Genomic DNA, 26,670 nt, shown 5'->3' with positions numbered 1-26,670 from the left:
TTTTCAGCTGAATGACTTTTTTGTTTGAGTATATCAAAACCAAGAAAGGACAAAAGTAAAGTCTTCTGGAGAGCAAAATGTGTGTGTGTCTTTGTTACAAGCTAGAAACCACTCTAACATCTTAACTGGCCAATAAATTAAGTTCCCGCTAACCTAGTTTCTAATGCATTTTAACTATCAACCAGTGTGAATAGGTGTAAGGAATGTTAGTACTGGTTTTAAAAATGTTTTCTGACTTAACCTAGGTAGAAATGTAGTTTTAAAATGGTTTCTAGTTCTATTAAATTGGTGTAAAGTGTTGCCATGTTCTCTTAAGTCATTGCTGTGTTGCATCCTAGAGGTGGCTGCATTTCAGTGGTGGATGGTGTGATCCTAGTATATAGTATATCGGGGTGAAATCTGAGCAAAACTTCCATTGACTTCAGTGGGGCCAGAATTTCACCCCAAATTATTATGTAAGTAAAGCACTTTGTGATCCTCCAGGATGAAACATGCATCATAAACATAGATAATATTTATTAACAATGATTTTACTATAACTTATGAGCCCCTACTCTGTATTACCCAAAACTTGCTTTGGGAATATTGTAGGAATTGAAGAATCGTAAAAAGATTACAGAGAAACAATCTGTTGAGTCATATAGTCAATCCTCTGGCACTTCTTTTAAGATTAGGAGTAAACTGCAAAGGAGAAACAAACCACAGAAATACAGCGATGCCTTGCTTCATTTCGAAATCTACATTTGTGGTTATATTTTAAATACTAATAATTTAGATCTAAAATTGTTGTAATTAGGTTTAATCTAGTAAGGAACCATTATTATTTTTCATGGGGGGGGAAAAACAGTTTAAGAATCTCTTGTTGTCAGTGTAGACAGACATTTTGTACAATTTTGCCAGTGGCCAGAAAGTTGTCGGTGGCCAGAAATCTATCAGTGCACAATCCACAATAAGACTTGCATTGGTGAATAACACAGACACCATAATACACAGAATCTTTTCCATAAAATGTTAATGTTAGGTCTTGTGAACCTGTTTACTGTGCCCGTTCAAGTGGGTGCTAAAGACATTATATTCTGTAGGGTATTCAATAGGGAAGACCTATATCCATTTCTGGAAAATACCGTTGCAGGATCCTACACAGTTATGCCCTATAGCTTGCATGTGGGGAGGATAGGTGCCCAATTGCCTGCATACAATTTCATCAGGAAAGGTATATGATTTATTGCCCTGTAAAGGGTTCTGACATGAAGCCTGTGAAAATCACTGTATAAATGCCAGTGCAATGCAATGCAATATAAAACATCACAAAAATACTTTATTCATTAATTCTGACACTGTGCTTTTTGTGCTGGAATGAAATATAAATGTGTCCCTTACATTTTAAAGAAAAAAAAATAGGTTTTTTGGTTTTACAAATGTGCTAGAGTTGGCCTTACTTAGTGGCTCCTCAGCAAGGAAAGCAGAATTCTGTTTGTCTTGTAATGATACTACAGATAAACCACTGACATAGAGGAACTGGGAACTTTCTTGATGATAGAGGCCCCAATCCCGCTCCCATTAAAGCCAGTGGGAGCTTTGCTCTTCTCTTCAGAGAAAGAGGACTAGGCCCAAAGAGGACTTTATCAGTGTAAAGACTTTACCCTATAGGGTAATAGCGCTTGTATTCACTAATACTAAAATCTTACTTAAATAGCTCAATAACCAAAGAAATAGCGTCCCCAGACTTGCAAACTATTGTACAAGGTTGTTTCAAAGAGTGGCTTTAGTACAAGAAACATGCTTTAAAGCAAGTATTTGATTTGCCCATTAAAACAGATCAGTTTGGGTTCCTTACTGTTGCTGCTTTTTGTTTCTCTCCTTCTCCCCTCATCCCTCCCCAAGAATACAGAACATTACTTTATAATTGCTTTCAGTTCTGGCTCCAGCATTGGGGACCTCCTCCACTCTGCGTTTGCCATGCTTCCCATAGGCAGTCCCCATTTCAGAGGCTGAGGCATAGGCAAGAGGTCACCAGGTCTGACCACAGATTTTGCACTCTAGGGGACTGAAGTCTGAGCAGACCTCAGCAAATGGTAAAACTCCCATTGACTTCAGTGGAAGCAGGACTGAGTCCATAGTGGGTCATGTACCTATATTATTATAGTGTTAATATGTGAGGGTCATGTAATTAGTTTTTCCCCCTCCTTTGCTTCTTCTGTTGAAATTATCCTTTACTGTACCCATTATTTTGCTGTACCTTGTCCTGTTCCTTTCAGATATAGGGTCCAACCTTGCTATTACTCGGGCAAAGCACTCATGGGGTGAAATTCTGGCCCCATTGAAGTCAATGACAAAATGCCTATTGACGTCAGAAGGTCCAGGATTTCACCCATTGACTTAAATGGCTATGAAAGAGCTGTAGGATTGGGCCCATACACTTTATAGAGATTCCCATACTCCATGTTCTCTGTTTTATCTCCATGTGATAACATTTTATTCCATTTTCACTTAACATGAAGTTCACATTCTGTTGATCTTTCCACTTACACTTTGAACTGCTGTATTATTCCCCATTTGTTTAACGTTTTGGCTACATTCCGAATATTTTTTTCTTTTGTTTGCTGTAGTTCCCCCACCCTTTCTTTTCAATTTTCCAAAATATTGTGTCTGCATTATGCTGTCCCTTTAAGAGCAGGGCAGGCTGGGAATCCTCTCCAGGATATAAAACAAGGGTCAGCAGTATGAAATCAATCCAGTCTTTGATAAGGGAAAGAGTTGCAGACCTTGAAAGTGTGAAGGTATTGGTGGTGTCTGGCTTTCTTTTAGTTACATTTGTTTCTTTCTTTTGTTGCTAATAAAAGGGGTTTGATCTTGAGTTCTACTGCTGTTTAGGCTCTGGGATGTAGATGACGTGTATTATATACTTTTTATGTTTGGTGGAGGAGCCAGGAGCACTGGGATTTCCTCCTACCCCTGAAAAGGGCATATGCCAAAGACACCTTTCTGAGAGTGAAGTTCTAGCATCAATGTAATCAATGGCAAACCATCCCACTGACTTGAATGGAGCTAGGATTTGTCTTTAAAATTTAGGATGTAGGGCTAGGGGGTCTCTAATATGTCACACACCTTTTGCTAGACCATAGACTCAGCTCACACTGCAGCAAGCACTGAAAGAGATGACACTCCAACCTACACGGGTCAGCTAATAGGAGTACAAATACAGTAAGTGTTGCAAAGTCCACTTTCCAAGATTTCCCTCAAGAGCTCCACCCTCAACAAATGCTGCATTGTAATATAAAATATATAAAACAACTGTTCAGTGATGAGAGTTAGGAAGCATTTCTCAAAATTCAGCCCATTTTTACAGTCCTCTCACCATGTCCATGATCATCATTAGCCTAATGCTCACTGCTGCCCTATAACTGTCACTCTTCACCTGCCTTGCCTCCCCATACCCAGTCCATTCACAGCAGTTTCCTATCAGCTTCTCTCCCCACCAAAACTCCTCAGCATAGTCTGACCATATAATTAATTCATCTTGAAAATGCAACAAGATCTATAATGCCTCTAGGCTATGACCTTGCATTTGTAACTTTTATCCTCGTTTGCCCCAGCTGTCCTTCTGTTTTACCATCCCTTATCTTGTCAGATCTATTCTTATGCTGTAAATTGGGGCGGGATGTGGAGACCATGTTCAGTGTATATCTAAATTCTGACTTATACATATGGATAACCTGCTCATTATTATTTATTCACTGAGTTCCCATAATTGTCCCTTAGGGGAATCCTTACATTGAAACACTTAGTAGAGGCCAGTTAAAGACAAAAAAACCCTACTAGATGGACTAGAATGGTAATTGCTATGGGATAACAACTCAAAGTGAATCCAAAGTATATCTGAATCCTTCAGATTACTGTGAACCCAACTGCTGTCTGGTCCCAGCTTTGGTCAAAGGTTTGCCTGGGTAAAAGCTACAGAATGGAGGTTGGGGATAGACGTCTGTGTCATCTTTATTTTATTTACTTTGTCTCCCATCACCCCAACATCAGCCTTTACTGTATTTATTCTGACAGTGCCCCTCTGAGGTAAGGAAGTACTCTTATCCCCATTTTACATATGGGGAATAGAGGTGAGAGATTAAATGACTTGTCCAGAGTCATATAGCAGGGAATTGAAACCAGATCTCTTGCATCCCAGGTAGTGTCCTAACCACCCTCTGATCCTTCAACCTCCAATCCTTTTTTCTTGTCTCCTCCAGATGGGAGCCTGGTAATTTTCTCCCCTGCCTGTTTTTTCTCTCCCTGTGTGTACTGTGAAATTCACAGTCCTTCTTGTAGTTGTATGCCATAGGCATACACCCTCCATATCATTTTGTTCCATATTTTATTCCCCTGGGGCAATATTTTGTATAGCCTACTGATATCTTGTATTTTGTTCCTCAATAGGGACCAAATACATCCCTGGGTTTATTTCACAGATTTCAGCAAAGGTTATGCCAAGTATGGGTTAGATCCCAGGCTTCTTTGAGACATCATGCAGGTTTTGCTTTTTCTGCAAATATCTCAATCTAAAATTATACATCAATTAAATCAGTTTAACATCTATTTTCAGTTAATTGTCTTCATTGATCATAAGAGGAGTCAGATATAACATCTGGGAATTAAATTCGTATGGAATACCATCCTCTCAAGCCAACCCCAGTGCTGCCAGGTAAGGCTTTTTCTTGGAGGAAGAAAACAAACAAACAAACATGCCTTTCCCCATTACCTGATGGTGTACCTCAGTACTGATGGGTAGTGCCCAACTCCAGCAATACTAATGTTGATAGCAGAAAGTTCAGACTTTACCCCTAATTAGCCCTTATCTTAAAGTGTTCCGAAACTTGTGACTATAAAAATGACTTGCTTATGCTTATACTGGACCTGATGCTTATACTAGACCTGCTTCAATGATCATTGAAGTCAGTGGGAGGTCTTTCCTTTGACCTCAATCGGCATTGGATCAGGCCCATTGTGTAATGCCTGATAGTCATAATGGATGAACTTCAAAAGGTTCAGAGCCTGGATGCTTATCTGCACTCTATAGATCTGTGAATCTATGAGATCAGGGTGGAAATCTTCTGTGAACCATATATTATTATTTTTCAGATGTCTACGTTTGGTCCCAGCTGCAGCATGGGCAGCTCTCCTGGTGCTTCACTCCCACTGGAACCCAGAAGGGCAAGAGAGAAGGACTGCAAAAATTACAAACATGAAGATCTTTCCGAATCTTACCAGAAAGGTGACGTTTGAGGTAGGTTTTAGAAATGGATTAGTATTTGGGGCAACAGTTTGGGCGGAGGTGTATTGGAAGTACTTATTTTACTCTGAAGGCTGATCTATTCTTAATAGAGAGACACGCATGCCTCGCTGGGGCGTACCTGGGGAGGACAGGAACAGATCTAGAGGGATACAATGGAGGCGCGTGAGCTCTGAAAATGGGAAGGTGCATTCAAAGACTATTTACAGAAGCTGTTAGGAATCACACTGCATCTGGCCGTGTAAAGAGCAGGCAGTGCCTGGAACCACCACTGGGTATATAGTTGCATACACGTTACCTTCACACATGCAGACCTACGCACGTGGTTTGTTAAGCTACCCCCTCAGCCCTGCTCCTGCTGCTTTCCTCCTGCTCCAGGTTTTTGCGGGGATCCCAGAAGGACAGAAAGGGGGCTCCTCCGGAAAGGTAGCAGCAGGAGTGGAGAGGAAATGAGCAGGGGCGTGCGGCTGAGCCGCAAAGGTTGGGTTGTTTGCATTGCACTGCAGGCGCAGCTGAAGGTGCCTATGCTAATGTTTGAGCTGCCAGCGGGTCTCGCTCCCTTCTTGCAGAGTGCAGGCGTGGGGCGCATTCCACCGCTTCCATTCCTCTCTCTCGCTATGCGTTCAATGACCTTAGCTAGGAGTCTGATAGTAGGGGGCACGGGAGGAGGTAATCACTCCCCAGTGCTTGTGCTTCCAATAGTGCTGGCTCTCTGCAGTTCCTCCTTGCAACCGGACGGGGGCAGCGCAGACCGATCTGTCTTTGCCCCCCGGTAGCTCGTGAAGCTGAGACTCGCCTGTTGGTGGGAGGCTGGGGAGAAAGGGGCGGTGTTAGCAGAGCTGCATCTGGTGTGAACCTGAGCAGCGCTGGCAGCACACCACATTCCCACACCCCAGGAGGATCGTTTGACTACCTGGGAGGCAAAACCCCAGCATCTTAAACCAACCTCTATATTTACGTGTCCATCTAGCAGTGCTGCTTCTCCCGCACCAGCCAGCCATCTACATGCTCTGTGATTGCGCTCAGCAATCATTACCCTCGAAGACTAGCAGACTAATAGTAATTCAGTTGTGTGAAGGCCTCCCACATTTTGTTACTCTCGTTTAAAGTCATTTAAAGAGCGAGGCGAGCAATTAACATCAAGTAAAAAAAAAAAAAATCCCCTTCCGGGTTAGCACCGAGCAGGGGGGACGAACACAATGTTAAACAAACAAACAAATAAATAAACAATGAAAGGTTTGCTAAGGAATCCGGTAAGTTATAGGAAGGAAAATTAAATGTCCGGTGCTTTACAAGACGGCATGTTTTACAAGGGTGAAGGAAACTGTACAGAAAATGCATTTGCTTTTATTGTTGCTTTTCATTGCTTGTGTTGGAGTGGATGCTTTATGCCAGGGAGAGCAAGTTTAATTGAACAAGATCGCCGATTTCATTTAACATGGGGCATGGTGTGTGTGTGTGTGTGTTTAATTAACCATTAAGGGTCGGGGACTAAAAGCAGACAGGATCGCGTTCTCCGATGCAAATTCTTCAATCCCACAGTAATAAACAAATAAAAATACCTTTCTTAACACAGTGCCCAGGTAGCAAAGCCTCAATCCTTTTGTATTATTTTTCTCTTATATGGCGATTTAAAAAAAACCCAATCTATCATTGCCAGCCTTTCCCACTGTTTTAAGTAGACAGCTTAAAGCGAACACCTAATGGAGGAGGCATTTTCTAGTGGGAAACTTCCTAGTGTTTTCCTTTCTTTCGAGAATGCCAGACCAGGGGGAAAAAGTGCAATCTTCCCATTGATTAAACTCTACGTATTTGTCTTTAGGCGTATCGGGTTGATCCAAACTTTCGTGTGTCTCTCTCTTTCCCCCCCTTTTCTGTGCATTTGTAAAGTAGCCCCATCTAGCAATGATAAATATCCCTGTTGATCACTTGATTGATTACCTCTCTGAAAGGTCACGCGGGCTTGCAGTAATTTCCTTTTGCCTAAGGCTCCCTTTTCACTTTTACTCCAGCACGACAGCTCCAAGTATACAGGATCTTTATTTTTTATTTTAACCCCTAAATAGCCCCCCGAAAACAATGCATTGGAGAAAATCGTAGGAAAATAAACTCTCGCAGTCTCCATTAGGCACCCAGCTCTTTCTCCCCGCACACTCCAATGTATGCTGTGCACTAGTGTTTAATAGATACGGAACTTGCAAGTAAACTCAGTGTCTCTTGGGTCTGAATTTTACGTTTGAGAGTCTCCCTCCCTTTTTCTCCTGTGGACTGAGAATTCGGATTTAAACAACCAGACAAGCTATTAATTTACCCATGCTTCCCAGGGTCCTGAACCCAATTAATTTCTAATAATTACAGCCCAAGGGGGCTAGAGAGATCCCTCTGCCTCTTTCTAGCCTTGCCACTTCACGGCATTGAGGCCAGCATATAATAATAAAGTGTATATTTTGAAAGTGATCTGCAGAACAGTGAGTTATTGCAATGAATGAAAATTGTTTCCATTTTGGCTAATTGAGCCCATGGCTGAAAGCTGAGTTGTGAGACTAAATAAAGAGGACTGTTTCATTTCAACAAGCACTGAAAACCCCTGCATCGCTTTTTTGGTCACCCAGCAAGAGGTTTAATTTCTTAACAGCAAAGCCGAAATCAAGCGTTGGGTAAACAGTATTAATAATTGCATTACAATGATTAAATTAATCTTACGGGTAGCTAGGAGAATATAGGTTGAGACTGAACAACACGATGTAAAGTTCACTGCACAAAGACAATAGCACAGCAAATACCTCGATGAAGAATTCCAACTTGCCTCCAAATACACTGCGGGGCTTATTCAATTATAATGTGAGGAAGGGGAAATTTCCTGTTATATAGAATGCATTGAAACTTGAGGGTTGTTTTTCCCCACACCTCCAGCATGTATTAAAATAGATTTCACCCCCCTTTTAAATATTTTTTTCGTGGCTCTGATTCTACTACTACTCCCCCCCACACAATTCCAGTGTTCACTAGGAAGCAATTTTCCCAACTTGAAGGGAATTGCGGGCTAGAAACGCTTAAAAACGTGACCAAGCGAAATTAAACGGATTTCTAGTGGGTCTAGCAGGGACCTCTTTAGGAGGGTAGCAAACTTTATGAAGGTTCTGTCCGCGACTGATAGAGAGATCAGACATCAGAAAATCTGTTTGATGCAACCGAAATGAAAATCGAGACGTTTGCTGGGTATTCGGGAAAACAGAAAGACACCTGTTCGGGGTCTTGTGATCGCTTGGGACTTTAAACAGGTGAAACTGACAAGCTGGGGGAGAAAGCTGGTGCCTTCCAAGGTCAAGAGACCCAAGTGGGCTGCTTAGAAGAGTCTATATCTGCACAGATCCCTCTGTTTAAATGTATTAAACTGTCGCTTTCCCCTTCTGTCGCAGAAAGGCGTACAAATACAGACGCTTGCTTTTCTTGTGCAGATGTGCTACAAGGGGCCAAGGGGTTGTTTAAATAACCGCAGTAGGTCTGTAAAGCAATCGAAAGTCTTGTGTTTTTGTTGTCTTGGTGGTGTTTTGGATCTCAGAGAAAAGCTAATGAAATATACTTCCCATCGGACAATTACTTCGAGGCTGCTGCTAAAAAAAGTTTGCAAAAGTTCTCAGGCATTTTCGATTAGGGTTAGAAAGCTGGCATCGCCTGGGTTAGTTCATTCATCTTTATAAGAAACTCTTTTGAAGAACCCGACAGAAAACAATGTCTGATAGAGAAAGGAAGGAGGTTCAGTGCCGGAAAAGTGGAGAGCCCCACTTCTAAAGTTTTCTTCTTTTCCAGAATTAATTTGTTCTCTCTCCCCATCCCGTCCCCCCACACTCCTGTTGTGCGGTTACTCCCAGCCTAATGCTTTCCACGGGCACCATTTAGTTGAACGGATCAGTTCGTCCACCGCATATCACTTCATATCCTTTCACCAGGAAACCAAAATGCTTCCAATCATTACTAAAAGGAGGGCAGACGAGGAAAATAATTGCAGCACACACTGCCCCCTCGCCCCTGCGGGTAGGTGGGTGCGTGGCTGTCTCTGCTGGCCAGCTGATAAGAAGTGTCCTAAAAGCCCAGCTTCCTAGTATGCAGTGCCTCATGGAAGGGCCAGGCTGCGGGGCACAGACCCAAGCCAGGGCGCGCACTGAAAAGGGATTCTTTGGATGTCAGTGTGATGTTGCTTTTGAGTTTGTCTCGGTTACACACAGAATCGGGGGGGGGGGGGGGGCCTGGAAAGAAACAGGTTGATTGCAGAGGGAGGAGGAAAGAAGAGGAGAAGTCGGGTCACTTTACAGCTACTTTTGCTGAAGTTCTGCGTTGGTGCAGCTTGGTTGCTAACCTAACCCTTCCAAGAAGGAGCACCTCTCTCCTCTACCCACACTGGGCTCTGTAATACAGAGGGGTCGGGCTTTATTAGTACTCCCGCTAGATTGCTGAATTTCCCCCCCCCCCCAAAAAAAAAGCAGCTACATTTTTTTTATTATTCACATATTAAAAATAATTGTGAGGATCAAGAAGTTCGCTCTCCGGTGGGTTTTCAAATACTTGTGCCTCATTTGGAGAGGCGGGAGGGAAACATATGAGAAATTCCAAATTCCCTTTGCTATTCAGTAATTTAAATTTGTTTCGTGTGTGTGCATGTATCAACTAGGTCTTTGGGGAACACGTTTACGTGGGATGGACAAAAGCTCATAGCGTTCGGAAATATGCTGCCATAATCCAAACAAAATTCAGTGGTTGCGTCTAAAACAAACACATCTTCATTAGGCTCGCTGTGCTCCGCAGTGTTTATGTTCTGATGGCTATTGTAACCTTATGACAGAGGTGGCTGTTGTCTGCTGTTTCGCCTTAGAATGGCCATGATTCTGACAGTGAACACGAGCAGGATTTTTGTGTAAAAAGAGCGAGTGATGCTTAAGATTTTATTAAAACCAAAACTTGAGCAGCATGTATGTACTGGCGCAGCACCGAGTCTGAAAGATTGTAATTTTCTTTTATGGTGTCTGGCAGGATTTGCAACAGATATTAATGGGAACATAAATAGCGCAGAGAAGGTATTGAACAAAACTGTTTAATGCAAGGAGGTTGTACCAGAGAAAAATCTATATGTAGTTTGGACTGATTCATACCTTGAACAGAGCCATCCCCTAAAGGAATTCCCAGTTTCAGCGGGTCCCCTTGTTGATTGGCAAACCCTGTAATTAAAACAGATTAAAACAATACGGATTATCATTTCTTTAAAGTGCTTTTCTTTTTATCCAGCTGGGGAAAACTAAACACAAGCTGAAGGTGGGAAAGGGAGTGTGTGTGTTTGGAAGAATATATAATGTAATTATATGCATACATAAAATGTATAATTGAATTATATCCGTGTATCTGTTTATATCCACAGATCTATGATAATTGCGAGTGGGTCGGAATAAAGTATTGACATGTTGCAAAGATGACAGAGTATCATTAATATTACACAAAAAGCTGGAAAGAAAGTGTCATTTGTTCTATTCTAAAACTCTGAAACAGCAGGAGGAGAGATATTTTTTTTCTGTTATAAATAATCTGCCTCACCCCCGCCTCTCGAGTCAATGAAAAGTGGCTCAGAATCCATTCCTTCTCCTGCAGATTGGGACAGGAAAAGCTCTAGAGTTTGTTAGCCCTGATGCTGGTTTATTAATTAATAATAATTGTTGGGAGTTGGGTGGAGTTGATGGGGGAATAAAGAAGAAGAAGAATTCGGGCATCTGGCTGTTTGCGACTGGTTGGCTCTGGCCAGGTTGTTTTTATTGGAGAGGAAGAGGTGTCCTCGCTCCCTTCCCCGGGCGGCCTCCTCCCCTCCACCGATTGCCAGCTGACAAGATCCTGAAATCGAAGTGATAGATCGCTCCAAACTTTTTTTGGCGGCGCTGAGATGTTGAAGAGTGCTGGTGGTGGTGGGGGGGAGCCGCCCGTGCGCATGTGCGAAGGTGTCCAAACTGACAATGCTGGAGAGATAGCGAGCCTGGATTGAGAGAAAGAGAGAGTGTGAGAGAGAGTGAGAGAGAGAGAGAGGGGGGAGAAAAAGGAGAAAAAGATCCGAGAGGAAACCCCCCCCGCACCCCATCACAGCAGCGGCGCGGGACTGGCAGCATGAGATCCAAAGGGAGGGCAAGGAAACTGGCCACAAGTAGGTGCAATATCCCTTTCCATTGGCTTTTCCCCCGCTCTCTGCCATGTTGCATGGAATGTCTGATGGGCCGGGATCTGGGGCGCAACGCAACCTGCAGCACCCCTGCGCCGGAGTCCAGCCGGGGAGCGCATCCCCGAGCGCAGCGCAGCAGCCGGGAGAGCCGACGCGGGGTCAGGCTGGGGGTGCGGTGGGGGGGGGTAGATCGGAGGCGGGGGGGGATTTCAGGCAGGCCCCCCAGCAGGCAGATCGCTGGGCTGCGGGGGGGGTGTGCTCCTCTCGGAGGAGGGGGAGGCTGCGGGGTCGCTGATGAGGCGCTGCCCGGCCGCACGGGCTGGCTGCGGAGGCGCTGGGAGGCGGAGAAGGAGTTGAGGAAAAGTTCAGTGGCGAGCGCTGGAAGTTGAGCGGTGGCTGCCGCCGCCGGGGCTGCGAGGAGTAGCTGAGACCATAGTGGGCGCTGTCGGCTCTCTGCAAGCGCAGGAGGGGAGGGAGTCAGGCGGCAGGTCTCGCTCCGAGCTTCCAGCGAGCAAAGCAGGAGAGTCCAGGCAGGTGGGGGTGGGAGGGGGGAGACAAGGGGGAGCGGGAGCTCGCCCCCTCCCTCTAGCTCTCCCCGGAGGGCTAGTGCTTTGCACAGGTAGCTAGCAGAGCTCTCCGAAGGGGGGGCTGGTCAGGGACCTTCCAGCCTGGGGCTCTGACTCCCTGTTTTCTCGACAGTGAAGTGTGTGGTTGCACTCTGTGCGCCCAGGGAGGCAGCTCTGGGGCTCCCTCCCCTCTTGCATGGTGGTAATGAGAAGGCGCTGAAGTAAAATCTTAGCTCAATGGATCAGCTGGGAACTTTGCATTAATGGGGACCTCCCCCCCCGAAACTCTGAATTCATGGGGACCCTCCCGCCCCATTCCTATACACTCAGGAAACAGAAAGAAATAGTTGTGGAGGAAATTGTCCAGTTTATTTCCTGTGTGCAACATTGCAGACGCTGTCACACGCAGCGCGTCCCGAGTGACAGTGGACCAGGCTTGTTGAGCAGATTTTGATGCATTTGATTTTAGTGTAAATTAAACTCGTCCTGCGTGGGGCAAAGGCTCAAACGGTCTCGTGCCAGTGCTGTCTGAAGGTGCAAGGAAGCAGGGCTTTGGTGATTCCTAGCTGCAAAACGAGGCCAAACGCTTTCGTTCTTCAGTGGCTTCCTGCAACTTTCCCCTGTGTCTCCTTGGGATCGAGTGCTCTGGTCGAGTTAAAAACCAACCAAACAAAAAAATCCTGGAGCCTGCTTCAGACGAATAATACAGTCAGTCTCAGCACTAGTCCAGAGTGGTGGTGTTTTGCCGTGACTCCTCGTAAACGGAGTATATGTGTCGAGCTGGGGAGAGGGCAGAAGTGATTGGGACATCAGCGCAGTTCAAACGCTAGCTCAGCTCTCAGCCCACTAGAGTCACACGATGAAGTTGATCTTAAATGTTGTAATTTCAGGCGCTTTTCTAGCAGCTTATTCAGTTCGGCTGCACTAGGTCTATATTGTGTTAGCTTGTGTCAGCAATCGACATAAATACAGCTCTACTTATATTTACAGGCACTCCATCTTCTCCTTTTTGACAGTGATAATGATCTTTTAATTGCAACAGTTGCAAAAAAAAGTACCCTGCCTTCGTGTCTTATTTTAAATACAACGGATGTCTTTTATTTATGTGTGAGAGTAGGGATAGACTCTATGCAAGTTTCATTTGATATGTATCTCAATGGCAACTTTCATTTCCATCTGAAAATGTGCCGGAAAATGGTAGATGAAACGTTGCATACCAGAATAAATAACTAATAATCGGTTTTTGTCTACTAGTGAAAAAATATGTGAGTGGAGAAAAGGGAAAGCAAAAGATCTTTGGATCTTTATCTACTTTTCTGTGAAACCTAACAACAACCTATAGCTGATTTTAAACTGGATCCATCAGCACAATTTGAAAACAAATAAACTTCCAGGTCATCCTCTCTGCTTTTAGGCTAATTGTGAAAGTCTTGTGTTACATTCGCTAGCACATAGGTATCAGAAATGTCCCCTAACGTTTCTGGGCTGCTGCTGCTGCTTTGCAGTGCTTAGATTTGACCACTTTCAAACTTTCTTCTTTGGGTTGCATGTCTTGGCAGTCACAGCAGCGGCAGCAGCTTTCCCTAGACAGATGCGTTGCATTATATAATCCTTCGGTTACAATACGCTCATAAAGGAAATCGTATTAAAAAGTTGAGATTTTTGTATTTTGAACCCCCTTTCATTTCTCCTTCGAAGAGCGTGTGAGTTTCATGGCGTGGTGTATGCGCGCTTGTGTCGGTGGGGGGAAATTATTGGTGACCCCTGTAATTTAATCATTCAACAGGAAAAGTTTTCAGCTTTTGGTTTCATCCTGTGACCCCTTCTCTTCACTATTTAATTGCGGAGCTGTGAAAAAATAAGAAACATTTTGTGGCTGTAACTTACTTGGAAAAACACCCCACTCGGGATACAATTGGAATTCTCTTATTATTCCACTTTTGCCTCTCTCTGTGTGAAATAAACTAGAGATAACCCCCTCCCCCAAATTGTGATTAACACCAGTAGTTGGGAAAGTTCTGCCCATAATTAACCAAGGGAAATTAGATGCGTATATTTTCCCTCTATATATTGAAATAGCAATTTAGGGATTTTTGCTAACCTGAAACATCTTAGAAGAAACAAAAGCAGCCACGTTATGAATAGTTAGTGAATATTTTAAACCTCCAGCTGTAAAAATAAAGGAAAGGAAAAGAGGCAAGACATTTTTTTTTCTTTTTGAAGGCATATTCGAAATGAAGTCTGAATATAATATGCAAAAAGAAGGGTGTAAATTGCAAAGATCTCGAACAATGACAGTATCTGCACCGCTGCACCTTTTTAGAGTTATAGGATTGCACCTGCACGGCGACAGTTAATTTATAGTGACTATCATTGGTGATATAAGCGGTGTCCCACTGTGGCTTTTTTTTTTTTTTAGTCCGACTGTAGCCCTGTCTGAAAATCAGTCCTGAACAGTGACACTTCACAGAACTCAACCCCGTGCACCGAACAAGTAGTACAGTCTAAACCAGTGGTAGCCATTAGCCACCCAGTAGCCTCATAAAGAGACAGAAGGGAATCAGATTAGGAGAACGCACGTGCATAAGGGGGCACTTGTTACTTTTACACTTTGTCACCGTTTTTTTTTTTAAACAGGCAATTTAGTGCAGGTCCAGAGCTATCTAACCATCTGAGATAGTAAAATAACACTTTCCCGAGTTCCAGCAGGTTTTCCTGCGCCTGTAACTCGCCTTTCTACTACTTAAAAGCCTGGCACGTTTATTTGCCTGTTTAAGACTCTGTCCGGGAATTTGTTTTTGAAAAGGGAAATGTTTGCCAGTGTCCAGGCTTTCAGCCCTCTTTAGCAAGGCTGTTTATTTGCCATTACCTCTGGCTTAGTACTTCTTTATTGCACTTGGCACTTTGTGTAAATAGTCTCCTAAAACATTTCTGTATACTTCGTCAAAGAAACCCTCTAAGTTTAGAGGAAGGTTAATAACGCGTCGCTCAATTTTGAAATAGTCGGGTAGAGGAAAGAGACGGTTCATTAAGGAAAAGATGGAGGGAGGTACTCTCTTCATTTATTTTGACGGTAAAAAAAATCCCTCCACATCTATATCGCTATGCATTCTGCCAATTCATAGCTCAATGGATTTCTGGATATGTATATTTCACAGATGATACATGATCTCTTTAGCTTATGCACTACACACCCATCCACACCAACCATAACACATTTTGTATGGCTTGGAAACAAACGGGTTTCCTAGTCGTCCCCCCTTCTCCCCCCAGCCCCATAAGTTGCGATTCATGTGGAGTAGTTGACAAGAGTCCCGTTTAGCCGAGAGATTTGCTGTGGCCTTCCAGAGAAGGAGAGAGGGGTTCTTCAACTCTCAGTCCTGCTTTTTAGGAAAGGAGGCCCGGGCAAAGGGAGGACCTGGACACGTACTACGAGCAGCGCTATTGTCTCTAGCATGCCTCTGGTCACTCCCCCACCCTCTTCAAATGTCTGGTGCACAGAAACCAAAAGACTCCCATCTCGAGCTAAGGCACACGAGGAATTGAATGTGTTCCTCCCCACTTCTAGACGAATGATCTCCCCAATAATTCCTCCCCCGCTGCAAAGCTAACCAAGCCAATCCCCCAAGTCGGGAGGACGGAATACAACCACCATCACCCTCATTCCTATATCTAAACGTCTTGTCAAAACAACCTCTCTCCAGGAAGGTCTGGGAGATTAGATGCCGCTAAACAGGGCCGCTGAGTCCGGATTCTGGGCGTTTAGACATGGATGATGTGTAGACGCTGAATCTGAAGGGATCTGGGGCTGGGGTGAGCTGCAATGAATCTGGAGAGAGCTGGGTATAGCAGGACATAGGCATGGAATCTGCGTGGATCCCCTGGAATGTTCCCACTGCAGTTTGCAATGTGGCAAAGCATCGGCAGGGCGCGTCTAGTGGGGAAACCACTTTCACTGCCCGGAACTTTGGAGGTGCAGAGGTTACCATCTGTCTTTCACGTGACACTGATTTGGGATTCATGTGTGTGCATATCACTAGGTATATAATGTAATATCCAAATAGTATGTAGTTTGTTCCCGGATGGCTCTTTCACAGCAAGGGGGGTAGGGAATAGGGGGCGAGACAATCGCATTATATGCCAAGCACATTTTCACAAGGCACTTGATTAACCCTTTTCAGGATGGAAAACGTGTGTGATTTTTTTTCCAGGGCATCCAGAGACCCACTGGGGTCGATAGACTTCATTGAATTTGAAAACAATTTTCTGCTCCCCCCCCAGATGCTGTTTCTAAAATTAGATCATCTTTCACGGCAACCCCCACCCCTTCTCCACCTCGTCTGCCTGCTGGCTGCTTCCACCAGGGAAATGTATGTAGTCTACAAGGGTTTCGAGAAAAAAAAAGGACCCAAACACAAAGAGAAAGGGCAATCGGAAAGCAGTGAGCATTTATTAATACAGATCTATTTGTACATGAAAAATGTAACCCCCGTTAATTAAGGCTGTTTACATGGGGTACAAGAAACTTAAGACATGTTTCTGCAAAGGGGAAGGAACTGTTTACAAAACTCTTTCAAAAGTGTGACATATTGCTGCAGTTCCAGCACTAAAAAGCTAAACACACTTATACGCCTTTGAAGTTCCCTGGCTGAGGCAACATTATTTGACTCCGCTTCAGATATTGCTTGTGGGTATAACTAATGACTTTTACCTATTTAGTTCAAGTGGGAGGGGCGAAAGTCCTGGATTCCTTGTCCATTGGATCTCTCTAGAGAGTCGAATCTGGCTCCCAGCCAGCTCTGTACAATGTCAACATTGAATATTTGAATTCCCAGACTCTATTTAACAAGTTTCTAAATAAATAAACTCATTGTGTGTCTGTGTTTAAAATTATTTCACCCCTTTCATAAAAGCTGCAGCATCTTATTACATCGGCTGATTTTCCTTTTCTTTCTAAACAAACACAAACGCAGGGGAACGCATTTTTTTTACAGCCATGGATCTCCCTTTCTTTCTCTCTGGCTAGTGCGAAGTGGAAGCGGGTGCGGGGTGGGGCTGGGCAGCCCAGAAGTAACACACACACCTTTTCGGACTGCTCTGTGTGCCGCGATATCTAATCATAACTAAAAACAAAGCTAGGCTCAGAAAGCCAGTTAAATATTAATCATTTCTAAAAGGAGGCCCATGTGTGTGCCATTGCTTTAGCAATGCCCTGTAGATACTCAATCATTTTGGCTGCTGTACCACATGCAGGCTCCAGGGACAGCTTTCATGGTTGTTGCCATAAATGGCTATTAGTGTTCATATTCACCTATTTATTTAAACTCGTGTGTATATGTTTCTTTGTTTATATGCGTGTGTGATATGATCGCTATATATTTATGCATGTATCTAGATATAATCTGTATCTATATGTAAACATATATGGATACATAGCAGATAGACATGGTTGAGTGTGTACATATGATGGCTGTAAATGTACCTAGGCATGTAGCTACAGAATAGCTATAGATGTTTGTGTGCACATATGCATAATCACTGTCTGTCTACATGTATAGACTGTGTACATGCAAAGACGGTGTGTCAACAATATAGGGAAAGTAGATATAGAGGTGTGTGCACCTATACATAATTACTATATGTATATGATATCTACATGAATAGGTTAGATATGAGGTGTGTATGTGTTTGAACACACTAATCTAGATCATTTGGGGGGGAGGTGGAGGGAGAGAAGGAACCTATTTAAAATATTTCCTGACCTCAGTTTGTAAGCAGACATGTCCTAACTGAGAAAATGTTCTTTGGCCCTCTTCAGGAGTGTAGTTCTCCAACAAAGCCATCAAAGTTGTTGAGCAGTGAAGTGGAATTTACTCTCTACTATGACAGGTACCTTATGCAAGAGAAAAAACTAAAAAAAGTATCATTGATCATTAAAATCCCCTGCAGTCACAATAGAGGGTAGATGAAGAGAGGGAATGGGGGAAGCAGATGGAGGTTTATAAAAACTCAGCTGCTAAGTGTGTCTACACCACACACTTTAACTTAAATCAGTTTTTTAAACATACTTAAACTCATGCAAAATCCTGTGTAGACCCTCTTATTTCAGATTATTTCCATTTATTTTAAATCTCTTCTTGACTGAGCTAAACTAATCAAGATAAACCAGGTTTACATCAATTTAAGGGGGCTCACTGCACCCTTTTCACCCAGTTTAACAAAATCAATTTTACATGACATCTTTAGTTAAATGGGTGCAACTTTGCATGTAGGCAAGGCCTAAGGTTGGGATGATAAGTGCATTTTTAAAAACTAAGCTAAGAATACAGTGACTTTCACTTTTCTATTTAACAAAAGTAATAGTATTCATTAAGAAAAAGTGGGTTCAAGGGTCACACTACTCTTTTCCATCCCCAATGTTATTTATTTGGCTCTTTTGCATCATTGCTGTTATTTGTATCCCAGTAGCCCCTAGGGGCCCCATTGTGCTAGGCACCATGCATACCTATAATGAAAAGATGGTCCCTTCCCCAAATAGCTTACAGTCTGTGTTTATGGCAGGGGACAACAGGTGGATACTATAAACAGATGATGAATGAAGGAGGAGTTGCAGGAGGCACAAGGTAAAATGATACAATTATGATTAATACCATTATGATAAAAATGTTTTGTAGTGGCATTGCGATATTTTCCCCAGAATCTTATTTACTTTCATTTGATGACCACTACAATTATTATTTTTTAAAAAGCCACACCAGAGTGCATGGGTTAATGTGTCGGCACCATGGAAGGTGTGTGCATTAGTGAGGTGTTAATCAGGAGGCAGGTGCAAATACGTAAGGAGCACTGAGGATGAGAAAGGAGGATCAGTGTAGGGGACGAAGCAGTGTGAACAAAGAATGCTATTGCCCAAATACAGACACATGGCTGTTTGCCTGTTTATATTGCCATCTCTATTATCAAAATTAAAACACCTGATGGATTGAGATAAACCTGCCTGACAGTTCATGGACATTATACCCCTTCCCTTTGTTAGTATGTCAGTTCTTAGAAACCTCCTTGACATGTTTCCAGGACATAGGTATAGAGTCCACCCCTTCTCTCAGATATACATGCACAGCTCTCGTTCAAGTAAATGGGAATCACATACATGTGGCGGGAGAAAATTTAGCCTGCAGTGAATATTGTATTTAATGCCAAGTATTGAATATAATTAATGCAGAGTAATACGGACTGGTGAGTGCAATACAGTTATTTTCTTGTAGGGATTTAATACTCTGGTCTGTTTCACTGCAATATTATCTATCAAGCGAGGATATACACAGCTACATAAAAACAGTTCCTTAAGGGAATGTCAAAGTTTGATCTACCAAATAAAGGAAATTCAAAGTTAAGCCTGAAATGTACCACATGGCCTCCAAACCCCAGAAACTACAGGCAGCAAGAAAGTAGCTAAAGGTATGTTCTGTGTTTTGAAAACACCTAGTCCATTAAGTACTAAGGGCCCAATTCAGATCACAGATATACAATACAATGAAAAACCTGACTTGTTGATTGGAGTAGCTGACTTTGCAAGCCTTGTAATGATTTTGGAAGGTCTTGAAAATCTCATTTGGACACCATATGCAAAGTTAGGGCCCAGCAGTTTTGCTGGGGTGAGGATTACATGATCGAGCCCTCTATTTAAAAAAAAATCTTTATTCGTTGCTAGAAAAGTGCATAATTAAAGTGCATAATGGAACCTGTATCCACTAAAACGTGTTTGTTTTCTTTACAGAGGAGAACAAATTTAGTGCTTTAATTATTTTAGATGGGATAGCTCTAGTGTTTGAATTATTTGCTAAAGTTTTAGCCTAATGGAAACTCATTATTACTACAACCCAGCCTGAACTATAGCTCCATGATAAACCTCTGTATTCTAAGGCAAAGTCTTTCTAGAGCACAACTCTACTTTTTGATTGTAATACATTAGAAACCAGAAAAGCAAGACTTCTGCGAATAGGTTGTTTTTGGCAACTGTACCACCGATTATGTATACAATTTCAAAAAATATTAGTTCTGCCAGTTTAATTGTCGAGAGGGTTACAAAAATAGGAAAGCTTGGGGAATGTTGTAATATCATACTATTTTGTCTTTTAGATATCATTAGATATCCACTGTGCTGAGCATTTCACATCAAACAATCTAACAAAAACTTCCAGATGGTTTAAATTTAAAAATTAGCCATAAATATATTCTACATAATGCAATTTATCATGTATGTTTATTGTGTGCTGTGGGAAAATGCTTGGCTACAGACAGTTTTACTATATAACATGTACACTATTGTTGTTGTTTATATTGTGGTAGCATGTAAAGGCCCCTGTCAAATACGAGGCCCCTTTGTGTTATGCACTGTACATACCCACAAGAGGACATGATCCCAGCCCCCCAAAAGCCACATAAGCAGTAAGATGTAATACAATATATAGGTAATACAGTGCATGCCATACAGCAAATTGATCATGGAATATAAACATCTGGCAATTGTGGAAGAAGTGAATATTAGATGATTTGTAGGATGTTTCAAAATAACATAAATCAGTAAAAGAAGGGAGGGAATAAATGGTACTAGGTCTCCAATGGTTTATATTATGATTTTGTAATCTGGTTTATAAAATGGTTCATCCAAATCTAAAGTGTTTAGGGAAACAGTGTTAGCACCCTAGCTGCCAAAGCTATACTTCTTGCTAATATGGTTCCAGCATGAATGTAAATAAGGCCCAGTCCTGCCATTCATTTCACTGAGATCTTCACTGATTTCAATGGGAGATGCAGGGTACGGAGGGAGTGAAGGAATCAGAGGTGCAAGGAAATACTGGTAGAGGCACAACAGAAGTACGAGTCTTTTTGTTCCTTTATTGGATTCTCCAAATATGTGGGGCTGAATTCTGTCAGAACCATACAAGTTTGAGTCCTTCCTTAGCTTCAGTGGGATTCTTAATGAGAATAAAGATTTGTAAGATCAGAGCCTTTCTGATTTAGAGCTTGATCCAACTCTTATTGAAGTCAACTGCATTCAGGTCAATGGGTATTGTAAATCTGGAGTGCCTCAATTTAAATCAATGAGTGACTACAGATTGACACCACTGTCACTGTGAGAAGAATCTGACCTAGTGTAAAATTTAATTGGATTTAGGTAAAGTTCATCTGGAATTAGGCATTTGGGCTTTCTAGTGCCATCTAAGCACTGATTATTGCTCATATAGAAAAACTGTGCTTCAGAGAAGGCACAGTTCAGGAATCACTAAATACCACGTATGACTGCATTACCACGCTCAGAAGATATATTTGCCATGGTGCAGTGTTTCTAGAGTTATCACATATCAGAAAATGGACAACAGCCATCTAACTCCTGCACCTACCATTAAGCTATATTTGTTGTTATCCCTCCTCTTGGGGAGGCATTAGTGCAGGCTAGGGGAGGAAATGCTGAATCTATACTCACATGCATCCATAGGTAGGGAGCACTCATGTAGAGGATGGAAAGCAGTTGTAGTTGGAATGGCAGCTTCAGAGATCTTCACTGCAGCCTATCAACCTGTTTGCGTTTTGGGCGGGTATGCTTAATGACGTAGGAAAGGAAGGGTAGTCCAGTGGTTAGTGCATGAGCCTGGACTGGCGTCCAATTCCCTGCCCTGTCAAAGACTTCCTGTCTGACCTTGGGTAAGTCACTTAGTCTCTCTCTGCCTCAGTTCCCCATCTGTAAAATGGGGATGATGATGATGATAATATCTCACTCTTATATAACCCTTTTCACCTGTAGATCTCATAGCACTTTACAAAGGAGGTCAGTACCATAATCTCCTTTTTATAGAAGGGGAAACTGAGGCCCAGGGAGGGGAAGTGACTTGCCCAAGATCACCCAGCTCATGGGAGTGTTGTGCAGGATAAACATTCAAAAAATTGTGAGGCACTCAGATGCTACAATAATGGGGGCCATATGAGTACCTGGATTGAGGTAGGTTTCTCTTTCTTGCACAAAGCCTATATGCAGGGAACTGTGAATTTTACCCTTCAAAGAAGCTACTTTGCTCATGTCTGAATACTAGCCTGGCAAAGTCAGTGGTAAAAGATTTTGTATCTTGGAAGAAGAATTGTCTTAATGCATGTTATGGGCCTGATGTCAAATTCATTGAAATCATAGAAATAGAAATTTCTATTGACTTCAATGGGCTTTGGATCACGCCCTACAGCAGTAGTAATCCACTTCCTTTGTTCTTTAGAAATATTTTTTATTAGCATCTTTTTATTCTATAGTGAAACCTAAATTCTGAGAAATACCTGGGTTTACATCAGTGTAAGTGAGAGCAGAATTTGGCCCTGTAATCTGGCCTCATTTGAGAGCTATTTTAGTATAACGTGCACAAACCCTCATCAATGAAATATGAACATCGCTGAAGAGGGGGCCATGTAAAACATATACAAACATTTTTGTTTTTTGGTTTACCTCATCACTTAACAGCCCCCCTGTTTGACAGTATTGGCTGTCTCTGCTCAGTAGCAGCTCAGGACTGGGAATAACAGGGTGCTGGAGATCAACATTGAGGTACACTGGCAGAGTGTTGTAGGGAATCTTGCACAATGCCAGCTCCCATTATGCCTGGCTGATTTTAATCAATGCTATCAGTCTCTTGCTTTCACAAGCTCTGCAATCATCTAAATAAACCAGTTAGCTGGTGCTGAAGGTACCTGGCACATCCAGTAAACACCTCCTGTGCTGCTGAATGTTCACAGTACTTCCTAGCATTTCATGATTTACAGTTTAATTCAGCAGAATAAAGAGAAGCTGGGATGAGAATCAGAGATGAGGATTAACCCATAGAAAAGAATCACCCAAAATGTATCTATAATATATCTGGCTTTGGGCACTTGTAGTGCTTTTATTTTAAAAAAATCATTTTAAATTTTAATTGTATTTTTAAATGATTAACTTTTCCCACTTGAAGTCTCTTTGCAGTTTCACCTTGATGTGGTCACTTTTTAACCACAGTTCTCTTAATTGCACCTTTTTGAGGAATTATGCAATCACTTTTGTGTGTTTTAATCTTTCCCCATTCTCTTTGTAGCCAGGTGTTAACGGACAAAAGGAAATAAATTACTTGAAAGAAGATTGAAGTTGTGTTTTTTGAGCTATTGATGTATTTTTGGGTATAAGGACCAGCATGGGATGTCAGACTAGGCATACACAATGGAGAAGAGGATATATAGTTCTAGCCGTACAAACACTGCTTTATATTACCGATAATCTTCTTGTACTGGGTTACTATAATATATTATAATAATGTTGATTTATTATTTCTTAGTGAACAATTGTAAAAAAATGTAGCATTAATAGAATGGACTAATAGTTAAGGACCAGATTTTGCAACCCTTACTCACAAGGAAAAATACATGAGTAGTTAATGGATTATTCACATGAGTAAGTACTACTCAACAACCTGCAGAAGAAGGTGCTACCTGAAATCAGTGAGGGCACTGTATCTTACCCAAAGTGATTGAGGATCTGCTCCCCAAGCAAAACCAGGTCTGCCATGTCAGGAAGGGCTGGGGGAAGTTTCATGCCTCATGAATAAAAAGTTTCAAGCCCCCTTAATAAAGTATTAATTAATACTAGTGAGCAGATCCAAAGTGAAAGAGCAAGGTAACATTGTCTGACTTAGTGAGTCAGGGGGCACTACATGAATACAACAACCACACGAGAGGCCTAGGATAACCCAGATTAGGTCCCTGGTGCACCCCAACTGGTGATAGTACCAAACCCCTTGTTCAAGGATCAGGTATAAACTGAAACCAGGAGATTTATTTCCAGTTGGACAGTTTTTGACATTTATTTATTATTATTTGAATTAGAGCAGCGACTACAGAATCCATTCAGGGCCCTTTGTGCTCAGCTTGTTATAAACTTACACAGCTCATGCACAGATTAGAATGGAAGAAAAATGCACTTTAGCCCCATCTCCAGGGCCCCACATGTGCAATTGCAGCAGCATCAAGTCCTGAGGCGAGATGGTCATTTTTAGGCTAATCCCCTCGGATGGGGGTGTTTGGTGTTGTGCTTCCTGCTTGCTGGCAATGTCAGATTCAGCCATGTTGGCCATCTCCCCTTACCAGCAGCCAGCCCCACTCACGCCATCTTCAGATGTCTGTGTTATTTTTGACTGGGGCCACCATAGGTAACCCAAACCACTTTAAGCCTTGTGTATCCTTGCAGCATCACCTTTTCTCTTTCAAAGACAATTTTTTTTCACTGGGACTTGCAGGAGAAGAAGCGGGAAATGCATCCAGATAACCTGGTATTATAAAATCCACAGGTTGTGGTTCCATCTGTCTGTTTGCTGCAAGGGAGGTTGAAGCAGTGGAGCTGGGAAGTGCCAACAACCGAAGAATCCCTCAAGTCTACCAGGCCTATTAAAGTTCTTTTAAGTCAGTGCCAATAAAAAGGGTGCAGGCGACCTCTGAGTGAGGCGCCATAAGCTCAGTTTTATGTTGGGATATTTTGGAGCCAAACCCTCACAGTTTTCATGTAGAGAAATACCCCATGGAGCATAACATAAAGTGAATGAACTATACTAAGGAACAAGAAGACGGATATTATGACTTTCCAGGGAGCTAGCTGTAAAATTGGCTTTATGTAGAATTTTGCTTAATTTTGATCTCAATTTTGTTAGCAGAGCAATGTTTTTAGATATAATTTCCTGTTCACAAAATAGATATTTGAAAATGGATGAGATAAAGCTTTCTGCAAAATATAGAGAGTTTTGAAGGAAAGGCAGGATGCGGTGTGCATTCAAATAATTTGCACTCCCCCCCTAAAATGTTTGATTTTGGATCAGCCCGCAAGGCAGGCCTGTCCAGTACTACATAGATCTGCTGTTGGAGCCTCTCCATTGAACTCAGCGTTGTGGGATTGCCTCGTTGGCTTTTAAATAACTTGCACTAGATTTGGTGATAAATCACAAAATTTTCCAAAGTGGCTTCATTTTTTGGATGCCTAATTTGAATCACCTTACAGAGACCTGATTTTCACAGAGTTGCTGAGCGCTTTCTGAAATATCCCTCAAAAATGGAGACTGTCAAAATCACTAGTCACTTTTTGAAAATCTTTGCCAAACTGTGTGTGTATCTATATTAATGTATAAAATGATTTTTTGCACAAGATTGATTTCACATTTGTTGCTCATTTGATTAGTTTATTTTACACTGACCTGGTACAGGTTTGAGGCCATCTTGTTCAAGCATTTTACAAAGCTATACTCACTATCACTTTTCCTGGGGAAAGTCATTTATAGAAGAGTTAAAGGTGGCTGGGTATTGAAGTGCACATCTATGGTGTATGAGACAACTACAAAAATGTTGATCAGATTTCAAGAGTTACTAGTTAACAGTTCTCTGCCCTCAAGATCACTGACCAGCCAGTGAGAGTTGATATGGTGATGTCCGATTTCTGTCCTTAGTTGAGTGTCCCTCAACTGTCTGTTGTGAGAGAAGATTTGATGTTGATTGTTTGAATTTAGCTCTTACTAAGAACAAACACCCTTCCCTCAAATTTTAATTTGGCTAAGGCCTCAAATATTTTTATTCCAGATATTCCTGGGTATTTAGATATCCTGGATGAATCTCATTGCAGTTTAGTAGATAGAGTAGATCAAGGTAGAGCAGATTGATTCACAGTGTTCAAGTCATTACCCGAAAATGCCTAGTTGGGGTAGAATAGAATTTTATCTCATCAATGCTGAACACTACTTACATAGCATGAAGGAGAAAAGGAACCACTAAGAAATACATAAAAAAGAGTGAGAAGCAGAAACTAGACAAAGGCTTCTTAAAGGGACACTATCATCAACTTGACAATCATGTTTCCTTCTGAAAATATTGCATTTTGCAGTCACAGTATAACCGCTACAATACTGGAACAGAAAGAAATTAGAAAAATATTTTTATTTCACTCTTTTTTTTCAGTTGGTTTGTCTTGTGCATTTGACAGCATTTTGAGTTTCACTGTTTTGGAGGTGGGGTTCTCCAGGCTCTGTAAGAGGGTGTTTAGCAGCAAAAGTAGTAGCAGAAATGAAACTGGAGGTGACCAGGGAGTAGGCAGATTATGCATATATATATATATATAGAGAGAGAGAGAGAGAGGGGGGGGGGGGTGAAGAGCAGGTATGATGGTATTGCTGTCAGGTCTGCTTAAGCATAAAGAGGCAAGCAGAAAAACCTCTGTGGGAATTTTCTAAAAGAAGAATTTTAAAGAAATTTAGGACACACTATGTAAAAGATGCGTGGTCTGAGGACTGGATATTTTGAAATTAGTATCCATTTCAATGTGCTCTAGACTTTTTCTCTTTCACTTTCCACTGTGTCCCCTCCCTACACACTCTAAATTAGGAACATGTGCAGTGCTTGGCAGACTGACTAGCGCACCTATCTTTATCCTGCCCTCTCTGGTTAGTCTCATCCTTTGACAGGCTGAAAATGTATTTAAGCTAGAGTGGCTAAATGCAACTAAATATGCATCACACCAATGCTCTGTACCCTTTGCTGGCTTCCAATTTGCATCTGGTGCCAATTCAAGGCACTGGGCTCACTCTTTA

General features: G+C 42.2%; 1 protein-coding gene across 6 annotated transcripts in view; it reads left to right on the top strand.

Moving 5' to 3' along the window:
• The first annotated feature begins 11,235 nt into the window (after positions 1-11,235).
• MECOM (MDS1 and EVI1 complex locus) overlaps positions 11,236-26,670 on the top strand; it is a 462,967-nt gene continuing 447,532 nt past the window's right edge. For 3 of the 6 annotated variants that reach the window (XM_034782087.1, XM_034782088.1, XM_034782086.1), the window contains exon 1: positions 11,237-11,459. In XM_034782087.1, the coding sequence (XP_034637978.1) occupies positions 11,423-11,459 (37 nt within the window). In that variant the 5' untranslated portion in view covers positions 11,237-11,422. Of the gene's footprint in view, positions 11,460-26,670 lie in introns of all 6 variants that reach the window. The other 3 variants (XM_034782089.1, XM_034782094.1, XM_034782093.1) reach the window with 3 other exon arrangements.

The sequence above is a fragment of the Trachemys scripta genome, chromosome 9 (genome assembly GCF_013100865.1).
Source record: "Trachemys scripta elegans isolate TJP31775 chromosome 9, CAS_Tse_1.0, whole genome shotgun sequence".
NCBI lineage: Eukaryota > Metazoa > Chordata > Testudines > Emydidae > Trachemys > Trachemys scripta.
This window is presented reverse-complemented; position numbering and strand designations above follow the sequence as displayed.